The sequence below is a fragment of the Microtus pennsylvanicus genome, chromosome 16 (genome assembly GCF_037038515.1).
Source record: "Microtus pennsylvanicus isolate mMicPen1 chromosome 16, mMicPen1.hap1, whole genome shotgun sequence".
In the NCBI taxonomy this organism is placed as follows: Eukaryota; Metazoa; Chordata; class Mammalia; order Rodentia; family Cricetidae; genus Microtus; species Microtus pennsylvanicus.
This window is the reverse complement of record NC_134594.1, coordinates 295,774-309,974: the sequence shown is the minus strand read 5'-3', so window position 1 is coordinate 309,974 and position 14,201 is coordinate 295,774. Positions and strand designations below refer to the sequence as shown.

Below are 14,201 nucleotides of genomic sequence, written 5' to 3'. Positions count from 1 at the left end.
TGTCAGTAATACCACTTTATTAATAGAAAAAATGCTCCATATAGAAAGAATATGTTCTATACCTCATTCTTAAATCTGTATTTGTCATGTGTAAAACTTAGGCATCTGTTCAACCCGATCTTACAAAAGTCATACAAATTATAAATCAACTAAAGTTCTGATTTCATTTATTTTAGCTTGCTTCATTTCATTAGCATCTGGTTTTTTAGTTCCAAAAGCACCAGCTGCAAGTTCTCGTTTTGTGTTTTGTATTTTCAACATATTTTCTTCGACAGAATCCTTTACAATGAACTTCAAGAAGAAAAATGAATGAAGTTGGTTAAGAACTTTTCAGGTAACAAAAGAAAGGGTTTTTTTTATATATATATACTCTTTAAAAAAACATTACTAAGAAAATTAGACTATTTCTGAGCTGCACAAAGGATTAACATGCTAACAACACTGCCCACTAAAGTCATAAGGAATAAACATACCACTTTAAAAGAATGTTTTTCAGCAATACCCACATTTAAAAGTCGAAAGATTATATATGCATACATACTTATGTGTGTGCCTTGTGTGTATATACATATATATCCTTCAGGTAAGTTTACAATGAACTTAATGCTATTTCAACAATTATTTTTTAATTGATTTTCATTGAGCTTTACATTTTTCTCTGCTCCCCTCCCTGCTCAAATATTATTATTTAAGGTCAGCTTTTTTTTTCTTATTGCAGCAACTAGAAATTTTACAGTGTATTATAGGAATATTTTATTATTTCACATTAAAATATATATATATAATTTTTTCTCTTCCTTTCTCAATATGCAATGAGGATATTTAAAACATCTGTAGGAGCTAAGCATGGCTTCCCATTCTCATTCAATGTCATTTTATTCTACAAAGAAAATGGCTAAAATGACAGAAGTTATACCACTCCCCACATCACTACGTGAGAAAAATAACACAAATTATATAGGTATTCCTGTAGCTAGAATAATATCAGATTTAATTCAGCATTATATTAAGAGTCAAATGAAGTTTCCACAATGAAAGCCTTTATGTACATGAGAAAGTACGTGCCAATATGGCAAGCGATAATTAAGAAACTTGATAAAATTCAACATTTCTGATAAAAATCTTAAAAGTAATAAAATCTTCACCTAAGAATAAAAGGCATGTCCAAGTCTTGGTCAAGATCTCTACTAGAAACATCCTAAAAAAGCATTTGGTGTGAAGTAATAAAGTATTCCTAACAAACACTTTAATGTAAAATGTCCTAGTTACTGCAATAACAAAAGAAGATGTATTAAAGAACTTTACTGAAATACATTTTAAAAACTAGATTTGCATTTAATATGTGTCCAGAAAGATTTCTTATTCCTAATGATGACAGTTATCAAAGGAATTATAAATTTAATAAATCCTATTCAATATTCACCAAGTGGGATATAATGGTGTACTATTATCAATAATAATAGTGATAACTAATGAAATTTTCAAAATGAACATTAAAGAGAACTCTTTATCAGATATCTAACTTTGTAGACTCAGTCAGAAGAACATAAGCCAAAGTGCAGAACCCACATTTAAAAAGTCAGGTATGGAACAATATGCTAAAAATCTCAATGTTGGGGAGGTAGCAGGCAAGTTTCTAGGATTCACTGGCCAACCTGCCTGCCCTATTTGGCATTACATGGCCCATACTGAAGGCTACTTCAAGTTATTTAAATAGCAATTCTAAATCCAAAAGTATAATTTTGTGAATCTACCCTGAAGAAATACTGGTATATGTGCACAAATATGTATGTACAGCACCTCTGAAGGCAACACTGATGTTTTTACAAAGCTGAAGACTGTTTATTCATGATATGTGTCTGCAGGTGCTGATGAAGATTAAGAGTCACAGATATAAAGCGGAACGGCAGTTTGAGTGGCTGGGTGATGGAGAGCGATGGGAAGTGTAGGAGTACAAAGTAAATAGAGAAGATTCTGTTAGGTACAATAGAGAAGTTCTGTAAATGGATGGTGATGGTTACTGCACATCGTAGAGTATTCCTAATGCAAAGAACTCTGTGTTTAAAATAACAGCTGGAATGGTAAACTGTGTACATATTACCCCAGAAAGAAAGTGTCGTTCTAAATGGATATAGAGAGTAAATCTTCAATGTACATTTAAGGGGAAAGAATATATTATAAATGATAAAGTATTATCCAATTTTATTCAATTTTTTTATGTTGAGATATATACATGACAAGAATGTATGTACCTTTGACCATGTGTGAAACTATGGAGTAGGAAGTAGGGTGAGTTTTATATTTTCTCCACAATCCTACTTCAGTCATGGTAATATTCATATATACCTGTGTTAATTTCAAAAAGCAAACATAGTCTTAAAATAGGTAGCTCTAAAAACTCACTTTTGTAATGATAACCTCTTGCTTCTGGCCAAGCCGATGGCATCTGTCAAAGCACTGATCTTCTGCAGCAGGGTTCCAGGCCTAGGGAGATGACCATATGATGACTGCTATGCGCCAGTCATTCGTCTCAGTATGCTGTATTCACCTTTTCCCAATTGAATTCAAACACAGATTACAAATGTACCTGGAAGAAAGCTATTTCCCAATCACTATGAAAACAGGTGGTCTTTTCCCCATCTACTGCATTCCATTAACTTAAGCAGTAGTTTAGCATCTTATTGTGGCAGAGACGGTGGACTGCTTGTTCATCCCAGCCGCCTGGCTAGCTTAGCCCCGAAATAAACACACAGAAATTGTATTAATTAAATCACTGCTTGGCCCATTAGCTCTAACCTCTTACTGGCTAACTCTCACATCTTGATTTACCCATTTCTATTCATCTGTATATCGCCACGTGGCAATGGCTTCCTGGGAAAGACTCAGCACGTCTGACTCTGGTGGCTCCACGGCAGCTCTCTGACCCTGCCTTCTTCCTCCTAGCATTCTGTTTAATTTTCCCCACCTACCTAAATTCTGCATTGTCAACTAGGCCAAAGCAGTTTATTAACCAATGAAAGCAACACAGTTGACAGAAGGACCTCCTACAACCATCTTATCCGAAATGTTTAAGGCCCGTGTGTTTTAATATTCAATTTTTCAGATTTTTCAGAATGTTTGCATAGATCCATAAACCAAAAACCCAAAGTCCAAAACGTTCTTAAGTTTGAGTCAGTCCTCGAACTGATCCAAGTTTAGAGCATCTCAAAAAGGGATGTTCAACTTGTGCCCAACAAAGGCCTGACAGGCATGGGGGCAGCAACATAATGATCTGCCAGCTGATCAGAACACCTTGTGATTTTATACATTCTCTCAGATAGCTTAAATGGCCACCATATGAAAAAGTGTCTTTGCAGGTTTTCTTTTCCCACTGATGAAACACAAATACAAAAAAGTTTCAAAAGTAGTCAAAAGTCCTAAAAGCTCTCAGACTTGTGGATGCAAACATATGTATGTGGAATCACCTGAACTTCAAAACTGAAACATAAAAGTGCATGAGTTCTCTCTAAGGCTGAAAAAAATGATGAAATAAAGCAATAAGAACACCCAGGTACAGAGTTCTTCAGTAGCAGCCAAATGGCTTCAAAATGATACAGGTAGTCATGTGGTGAGACTTTATGGGTATAGCTTCTAACATGCTAATATGTATGAGGAAAGACCAAGAGGTTCCAACCAGACACAAAGGACTACAGTACTTTGTATTCTGAGAGTGGGAAAAATAGTCTTCCTCAGGGAAGAGCACAGCAACGGATTATCTAGTACCAAACTGTAATTCCTGAAAACACACACCCAAATGACATTATACAGACTGAGAAGATTGTATTTATGCACTTAGGAATATACACATACATATATGTTTATAAAACAATTAATTAAGTAGGCCATGAATTGAAAAGAGAGCAAGGTACATGAGAAGGTTTAGAGGAAGGAAAGGGAAAGAAACAATGATATTATATATAATATATTAAAATATATATCATAATTATCATATATAATTATATATATCATTGATATAATCGTAATTATATATAATTATGTGATGTGTATAATTTATGTATTATATATAATATATATTATAATCTCAAAAAAAAGACATTGCTGTCAAGATAACCAGTATATTGCTCCTCACAGTGGCACAAACCCTTGATTCCAGCACTTTAGAGGTAGAGGCAGGCAGCTCTCTATGAGTTCAAGACCCACAGAGCAAGCTCCACCCTGTCTCAAAATAAAAAGATTAAATTTGGGGACTGGAGAGATAGGTCAATGGTTGAAGTGCTTGCTGCTCTTTCAGAAGATTGGAATGCAGTTCTCAACACCCCATTCAGACATTCCAAAACCACCATTAAGTCCAGCTCCAGAGTATCTGAAGCTTTCTGCCTGGGTTCCTCAGGTACCTGCTATGCACACTTAAGACAGACACACATAAATATAAATAATAAAATTTACAAAAAAAGTTAAATTTGAAGATTGTTAAAAATGAAAGCAAGAGCTAGGAGTGGCTCAGTAGTATGAGAACTTGCTGTGGAAACATGAGGACCTGGGTTGAAATCCCCAGCATCCACAGAGAAGCTGGGCATGACTCCGAGTGCCTGGATCAATGTTGGGGGACAGAGAACAGAGACAAGTAGATTCTAGCTCACTGGTCAGCAAGCCTGGACAAAATGCAACTTTCAGGTTCAATGACAGATCCCATCTTGAGAGAGTAACATGGAGAGCAGTAAGAAAAAGACAGCCAACATCATTCCCTGGTCTACATACTTACTTACACAGGCACATACCAAAACACATGACACATAAACCTGAAAACAGTATTTGGGGGTAAAGGAACACAGTAAGTACTAGCTGATCATATGTAGATGAGGTCATGTTTAAGGTATCATTTTCTTATAAATTCCCTGGGGACTAAGAAAAAAAATACTTTTTCTGTCAATTTGCTGATGACTTAAGTAATATATTTTCCAGTATAGGAGTTGATTTCAGGACATATCAGCTAAAATTTTCTAAAAACTTTATGAATTACTTGTATTTCACAGATATTTTTAAGTTATTATACCAGGAGATGAAATCAATTTTTCCTATTGTCTGTATTTTATTTTAGGAACAATGATAAGCTGGAAATACAAATGTAGTTTTAAAAAAGAGATCTAAATTATCTCACAATATAAATCATACAGCACTCATTCTCACATGTAATGATTAAGGAGGTAACTCATGATGTCCATTTAAATATTACTCCAACATTTAGAGAATGCTCTATGAATAGGTAAAAAATTTTCAAGTTTTTGTTGTTGAATCTTATTTTTCTGGGGGTTAGCTTTTGCTTTTAAGTTAGAAATGACATTGGAAAGTGTGGCAAGTTCAGTAAAAATCAATCTACTACAAAAGTTATAAAACATTGCGACACTTCTTTTAAACCATAACTTCAGTGGCCAACTTAAGAAAAACAATTTTATACTCTGTTCTAAAAATAAACTTTTGTTGTTTTGTTGTTTTTTTTGTTTTGTTTTTGTTTGTTTTGTTTTTCGAAACAGGGTTTCTCTGTAGTTTGGTAGCCTGTCCTGGAACTCTCTCTGTAGACCAGGCTGGTCTTGAACTCACAGAGATCCGCCTGCCTATGCCTCCCAAGTGCAGGGACTAAAGGATTATACCTGAATTAGTTAGTATTAACATAGCATACAAGATTTCTAAAACAATAACCATAAATTTTAACTTTGGATTTGACCACAGCACTAAGGAAATATTCACCACTGCTACCCGTAATTTGTACCCATGGAAGTGGGTACAACATGACTCTGGGAAATTTATCCTCAAAAAGGAAACAGTTTAAAAAAAAAAAAAAGGCATGACGCATGCATCAAGCTAGGAAGCCTTACCAGAATAACTAATATTCTTTTTTTTTTGTTTTGTTTTTAATATTTATTTATTTATTATGTATACAATATTCTGTCTGTGTGTATGTCTGCAGGCCAGAAGAGGGCACCAGACCTCATTCCAGATGGTTGTGAGCCACCATGTGGTTGCCGGGAATTGAACTCAGGACCTTTGGAAGAGCAGGCAATGCTCTTAACCACTGAGCCATCTCTCCAGCCCAATAACTAATATTCTTATCTTAGTAAAATGTCTACATGCTACCATTTTATAAATCTGCTATTTCAAGAAGCAAGCCAAAATCATAAATCATAAATGTATCAATGCACAGAAATTATACAGGACTGCCTGGCCCACATAGCATACTGAGCAAATTAGAAATTAAAACCAGTCTATGGTGCTTATATCTAAAGAGTCCATTCTGTACATTCTGAAAAATACACTCCTACATGTATGCAACCTCAGATTATTTGTCTTTGTGAAAAAAGTGCAGAGTAAATTGTGGCTCTCTTATTTCTACAGCCTGAATTATACAACCACTATCAGCTAGTAAAACTAACCAGAACATGTTGATGGACAGCTGAACCTGAATCAGCTAGAATACATGTATAAAATATACATTTTAAATCTCCTCCAGGAACTCCTAAGTTTCAGAAGAGAGAGTTTTAAAACTGCATTTGACCTAATGTTTAGGCAAGTTAGAGGCAGCACCACAATAGGAGCCACTATGTCTGATTCATAGTCAGATCCCAATGTCGCTATCATACAACACTAAGTGAGAACTTATTAATTTGCTGCTTACTGAATCTTAAAAGCACTTTCACAGACATGTTTTATGTATTCAGAAGAGACTTAAAAACACAGAATCTGACTTACAGAGCACTGTATGATACAGGGCACATTGTTTAATTCTGTAAGTACATTGTACTTACAGAGCTGTATGATACTGGGCACATTGTTTAATTCTGTTCACTTTTCTGTGCACCAGTTTCCTCAACTGCAAATAAGGATAATGTTACCTTTATCACAATTTATTGTAACTACAAAGGCATCCACCAAACAGGTTTTGTTTCTTTTTCTTTCTTTTTGTATTTGTTTGGAAATGGAAGTGGGGGATAACATTTTGCAAAGTCTGTATAAGTACTTACTGGATCCATTAAGAACACCCGAGAAGCTGCACAAAGATTCAAGCCAACTCCACCTGCTTTTAAGGACAGCAGCATTATGGTGGGAGATCCTGCTTCTGTATTTTGAAAACACTGAATTGATTCAACTCTTTTCTTTTGAGTCATGGAACCATCTAAACGAGTAAATATGAATCCTGAGGCTCTAATGGGGAAAAAAGAACAGATAGGTAATACTATACTATAAAAAGTATGAAATAGTGAACACATTTTAGTTAATTTAGTTAATTCTTCCCTAATTAAATCAATGTGGTAAAAGGCCAGTCAAACCCAAGCACTTTCCCAGAGACTACACTTTCACTCCTTCCTTCATTTCTCAATAAAGCAATACTATGCATCTAGCCATCTATCAAATACTAGATTATATACAGGAGAAGTTCTGTGGTTACATTAAATATCATTTAAAAAAGATGAAATGACTAAACCTGGTAAAACATTAAAACCTTGATTTTACACATGAGCAAAATCCTCCTATGTGAAGTAAAAAACACTTTAACTTACTTAAGTGGTGTTTCTATTAAAGACAGGAAAGTGGTAAACTGAGAAACAACCAAACTTTTTATGTTGGGGTTCTTTGTCCGTAATTCAATCAAAGCATGCATTAGAGCATTGATCTAGAAAAAAAAAATATATTGTATCCATTAGATTCCATCTCAATTGGTAAGGTAAGTCCAAATATTGTAGTTTTTAAAATTTATTAGCAAACACTAATTTTAATTAGGTTCACATAATGCAGCATTCATTGAATGAATTCCAACATTGAAAGGGTTTTTATATACTTTAACTAAAAGGCAAAATTAAAAGAATAGAGACTGAAAAAATACCATAATAATCCAAATCCCTTTCTTTTCTAACTTAAGTTTAACACAAAATATAAACACAAGTCAGTAGCAACAAAATAATATCCAATGACAGGCTTAAAGCAGAATTAGAATAACTATTTTAATTATATGATATTCCCTCATTAAATATGAAATAACAGAACATTTGCACACGGGTACTTTACCTTTGAACTGGATGTCCATTCCATATTGGATTTTTTCTCACATGCCGATTCCTCTGGAGGACATTCCAATAAATTATCTCCGTGTATATTATTTCTGCATAAAGGGCATTTAGCATGTGGCTATATACAAAAGAACAAAGAGTGAACCACACTTGTCATAAGGATAGAGATACAAATTTTCTAAATTTTCTGTATTGTATAGAAAGTTCTACATTCCTTATGGCTAATTTTATTCAGGCTTTTTGTCACATACGTCTACTTGGGATCAACCTGACCTGAACTCCAGTACAAGTAGTAGTTTATACAGCTCTGTTTACTTCTTAATCAAGCTTAAAATGGTAATTTGTGCATTTTTCCAAATGCATGGTATACATCAATTTGAAAAACTTTTAATTTGCATTAGCTGAAAGATTGCCTAAGGTGTCATTCAGTTTCCAACATTGTCCTCAAAAGAATCTAGACCTATTTTGTTCAACAGGGCAAAGAGCTGTATGTGTCAATCAGATCCCTGAGACAGGTCCCTAAGCCAGATTAGGGTGATCACCATATTTTGAAATTAGTTTAAGAAAAAATATAACAAATAGTTTACTTTAAATTAAAATAAACATGTTACTTTTTACTTTTTAAAATGTATGGCTATTATAAAACTTAAATTCACTGTCTCATTTTATTAATGTATTTAATTGAACACAAGGATCTGAAATTTACTGACTAAAAGGTAGTACCCCCAAAAAGTAATGACTTTAATTTTTGATAAATACATCACCTATTACAACATAAATAATTAACTGTGAAAGGTGCAATCTTAAATTGAAATTAGAACACATTATCATTCCCTGAACTAGGTTGGGTTTTCATCACACCAAAGAAAGTTGTATCACTCTATCAAACACTGACTCCACACTGAACAAAAAACTAACCTGCTCTCTCTGAATGACCTGGCAAATACAAGGTTTACAAAACACATGTGCACAATGTGTTATCACAGGAAACGTTAATGAATCCAGGCAAATTGCACATTCTTCATCTGAACCAGAGCTCAGAATTAACCTCATCTTCTCTATTAACATCTTTCTCAGTTCTTCAGGTGTATCATTTCCTAGAAGAAAAAAAAAAGAGGCTCAAAAATTCATGTAGAGCAAACTTTGTTTGTAATGTAACTAGAATAGTATTTTCTTTCTTTTTCTTTTTTTTTTTTAAGACAGGGTTTTTCTGTAGCTTTAGGGCCTATCCTGGAACTAGCTCTTGTAGACTAGGCTAACCTCGAACTCACAGAGATCTGCCTGCCTTAAAGATGTGTGCCATCACTGCCTGGCCTATTTTCTCTTATATAAAGAACTTTGCTTAATTGTCTTTAATCTTTATTCTAGCATTTGCAAAACATGACATATATTTGGAATTCTAAGAAAAATTCAGAAGATGCAATCTCACATCACACAAGCATAAAATAGTATCTGATACACTAGCAACATATGAGAAAGAATCAGTTTGAATAATCTGGAAATCCTGCAAAGACATCACACTTCCTTTCATTCATAAAAAAAATTTTTGGAGTCAGAAAGAAGACTGAGCAGGTAAAGACATCTGCCACCATGCTTGACAACATTAACTCAATCCCAGGACCCACATGGTATAGAAAGAACTGATTCTTGCAAGTTGTCCTCTGACCTCCATATATGCACCCATGCATATTCATATACAAACACATAAAATAAAGATGTAATTTTTAAAAATCTTAATTAAAGCAAGGCATAGCAAAGTAACAGACCAAATTCAAGTCATATAAAAATCTGTCCTTCTCAGTGAAATATTTAGCAAATGTAATGTTATGAACCAATCACATTTTCTTACCAGAGGAACCACTGGAAGATATGCCATTTGTAAGATGGATATGACAACAAATCTGCCTCAATCTAAGCAGAAGACCCAAGACATCTGCATAGTGTGCAAGGACAGTACCATCAGTAAAATACCTAGAGATAAAATGTCAAACATTGTCACTATCTCTAAATGAGGACAGAATCAAAAGCCACCCCATCTTTTATGAAACCAAGAAAAAAATCAGCTATGAAAATATCAATAAGCATTGACTACATTCCTCAGCTGTTTCTTCAAAGTAAGACGTGTATACACAAAGAAATTAGTACCTCTCATGTGAAAACAGAAATAGGGTGTATGCATGGTGACTGAACTTTCTAGTACAATTTACACATACACACACACACACACACAGAGGAAGGGAGGCTGTAGCACAATCCTCAATTTTATAAGCAATTATAATGCTTTCTGATCTCTGTTGTATAAACATCAATAAAACCTAGAAGGATTCACACTAATCTTATGAATAAAAAAACTGGGTATTGTTTCATGGCCTAGGACATAGCTAGGACCTTTATGTATCTGGACAAACAGCTATTCCAGAAAAAACTCAAGATAATCAAATATTGAATACCAGCATAGAACAAAGGAGGCAGTAAAAGAAAACTCAAGGGAAAAAAAATTACAACCACAGAAAAAATAAAAATTAGGACTGTGAGCAACACCATGATTTAAGATCATCAATGGAACAAGTCCCAGCAAACATTATGAGTTCATGGCAAAGGTAAAGAGATTTTACAAGATGTAGTATGTCAGCACCAGAGACCCAAGACAAACGTGATTATAACAAAGGAAGCCAGAGTCACACTATGTCTTAGTTAGGGTTTCCATTGCTGTGAAGAGAATCTATAAATATGTAATTGGGGCTGACTTACAGTTCAGAGGTTTAGTCTATTGTTGTGGCAGAAAGCATGGTGGCATGCAGGCAGACATAGTGCTGGAAAGGTAGCTGAGAGTTCTATATTTAGATCAGAAGACAAAAGGAAGAGAGTGCCACACTGGGCTGGTGCAGGAGGTTCTTCTGTTTATGTGCTGCTTTCATTGGTTGAATAAAAAAAAACTGCCTTGACCTTTTGATAGAGCAGAACTTAGATAGGTGGAGTAGACCAAACTAAATACTGGAAAGAAGGGCAGTGTGGTAGACGCCATGGATCTCCTGCCTGGGACGGACGCTGGTAAACCATGGTCAGGTGACAATACACAGATTAATGAAAATGGGTTAAATTAAGATGTAAAAATTAGCCAAAAAAGTTATATCTAATGGGCCAGACAGTGTTTTAATGAATACAATTTCTGTGTGATTATTTCGGGTGTAAGCTAGCCAGGCAGGACAGAACAAAGGGATCCCTCTCTCCATTCAACACTGGACCTGGCTTGAGCATCTGAGACCTCAATGCCTACCTCCATAGTTACACACTTCCTCCAGCAAGGCCACACCTACTTCAACAAAGACACAGCACCCTATTGCCTATGGGGAAATATTTAATTCAAATCATGACACATTAAACCTACTGACAAAGACAAATGAAAGGAAAGGAACTAAGTAAACAAAAATTAGTTATGAAGAATCGTAAATAAATCAATACCAATAAAGGGCAGATGAAAGACATTTAAAAGACACAGAAAATAAAACAAAAAACTAAAAATAGAGCAAAAAAGTTTTTAAAGGTATGTGCAAGGTAGAGTACATACATAGAATCCAAAGATTTAAATGGTGCTATTATTCAACTTGAACTTCCTTCCAGTTAACTCCTGCAAAAGCCCCATTCCTCTCTCTCCAAACCTCACCCTCTCAGAGAATCTCCAACAAAGAAAAAACAACCACCAAAAAGCCCAGTTCTGTATTCTTGGTGACTGTTGCTTTGATATACCTTAATATCAATGGACTCAAGTCACCTATAAAAAGACACAGGCTAAGAGAATGGATATAAAAATAGGATCCATCCTTTTGCTGCATATAAGAAATACATCTCAACCTCAAAGACAGACTTACCTCAGAGTAAAGGGTTGGAAAAAGAAAATTATCCAATCAAATGGACCTAAGAAACAAGACGATGTAGCTATCCTAATATCTATCAAAATAGACTTGAAATTAAAATCAATCAAAAGAGGTAGAAAAGGAATGCCATACTCATCACAGGAAAAATTCATTAAGAAGACATCTCAATACTGAACATCTATCTCCCAAATACAGGAGCACCCACATTTGTAAAAGAAACATTACTAAATCTTAAATCACACATCAAACCCTACACACTAATATTAGAAGACTTCCATACCCCACTCTCACCACTGGACAGGACTGCCAGAAAGGAACTTAACAGAGAAATAATAAAACAGATGGCATGACTCAAATGGACTTAACTATAGAACATTTTACGCAAACACAAAATAATATAACTTCTTCTCAGCACCTCATGGAACCTTCTCTAAAATTGACCACCTACTCAGTTAACAAAGCAAACGTCAATAGATATAAAAAAAATTGGAATAACACCCTGTATCTCATTGGATCACCATGGTTTAAAGTTAGAAGTCAACAAAAACACTGATTTAAGAAAGCCCACAAACACATGGAAATTAAACAGTGCTTAATTGAACCACCCTTTGGTCAAGGAAGAAATAAAGAAAGAATTAAAGACTTCCTAGAATTCAATGAAAATGAAGGCAAACGGACCCAAACCTATGGGACACTATGAAAGCAGAGGAAAGTTCATAGCAGAGGAAAGTTCATAGCACTAAGTGCCCACATAAAGAAATTGGGGAAATCTCACACTAACAACATAACAGCACACCTAAAAGGTCTAGAACAAAAAGATGCAGACTCACCCAGGAGGAGTAGATAACAGGAACAATCAAATTGTGGGGTGAAATCAATAAAATAGAAACAAAGAAAACATTACAAAGAAACTATTAAAAAGGAGCTAGATCTTTAAGTATAATCAACAAGATACACAAACCCTTATCCAAACTAATCAAAAGGCAGAGAGAGAACATCCCAATTAACAAAATCAGAAATGAAATGGGGGACATAACAACAGACACTGTGGAAATTCAGAGAATCATTATGTCATACTTCAAAAACGTGTACTAAGCAAAATAGGAAAATCTAAAAGAAATGTACGATTTTTCTGGATAGTTACCACATAACAAAATTAAATAAAGGACAGATGAGAGATTTAAATGGACCTATTACCCCTAAAGAAATAGAAGCATTCATCAAATGTCTCCCAACCAAAAAAAGGCCAGGGTCCTATGGTTTCAGTGCAGAATTCTACTGGAACTTCAAGTAAGAGCTAATACATATATTCCTCAAATTGTTCCACACAAATAGAAACAGAAGGAACATTGCCAAACTCTTTTTATGAGGCTATAGTTACCTTGAAACCCAAACCACACAAAGACTCAACTACGAAAGAGAATTACAGACTATTTTCCTCATAACCATTGATGTAAAAATACTCAATAAAATACTGGCAAACTGATTCCAAGAACACATCAAAAAAAAAAATCTACCATGATCAAGTTGGCTTTATCCCAGAAATGAAGGGTAAGTTCAACATGTAAAAATCTATCAATGTAATCCACCATATAAACAAACTGAAAGAAAAAAATGATCATTTTATTAGATGCCGAAAAAGCATTAGGTAAAATCCAATGCCCCTTCATGATAAAGGTCTTGGAGAGACCAGGGATAAAGGAATGTATCTAAACATTATAAAAGCAATATGCAACAAGCTGACAGCCAACATCAAATTAAATGGATAGAAACTCAAGCAATTCTACTAAACTCAGGAACAAGACAAGGCTGTTCACTTTCTCAATATCTTCTCAATATAGTACTTGAAGTTCTAGCTGAGCAATAAGACAACAAAAGGAGATAAAGGCAATACAAAATGAAAAGGAAAAAGTCAAACTTTCACTATTTGCAGGTGATATGATAATATACATAAGTGATCCCAAAATTCCATGAGGGAACTTCTACTGCTGATAAACACTTTCAGTAATGTGGCAGGATACAAGATCCATTCAAATAAATAAATAAATAGATTGGAGCTCTCCTACATACAATAGATAAGAAGGCCAAGAACGAAACTAGAGAAACATTACCATTTACATTAGCTACAAATAACATAAAATATCTTGGGGTAACACCAACCAAAGATGTGAGAGAACTGTTTTACAAGAACTTTGTCTTTGAAGAAGGAAACTGAAGAAGATATCAGAAAATGGAAAGATTTTCTATGCTCTTGTATGGGTAGGAT

The 14,201-nt window shown here is 34.6% G+C and overlaps 1 protein-coding gene across 3 annotated transcripts in view; it reads right to left on the bottom strand.

The window, feature by feature from the left end:
* Window positions 1–14,201, bottom strand: part of Hltf (helicase like transcription factor) — a 56,185-nt gene continuing 41,984 nt past the window's right edge. For all 3 annotated transcript variants that reach the window (XM_075951086.1, XM_075951085.1, XM_075951087.1), the window contains 7 exons: window positions 9,910–10,031; window positions 8,979–9,157; window positions 8,059–8,178; window positions 7,554–7,666; window positions 7,017–7,197; window positions 2,404–2,484; window positions 1–291 (listed from right to left, as the gene is read on the bottom strand). In XM_075951086.1, the coding sequence (XP_075807201.1) occupies window positions 139–291; window positions 2,404–2,484; window positions 7,017–7,197; window positions 7,554–7,666; window positions 8,059–8,178; window positions 8,979–9,157; window positions 9,910–10,031 (949 nt within the window). In that variant the 3' untranslated portion in view covers window positions 1–138. The remainder of the gene's footprint in view (window positions 292–2,403; window positions 2,485–7,016; window positions 7,198–7,553; window positions 7,667–8,058; window positions 8,179–8,978; window positions 9,158–9,909; window positions 10,032–14,201) is intronic.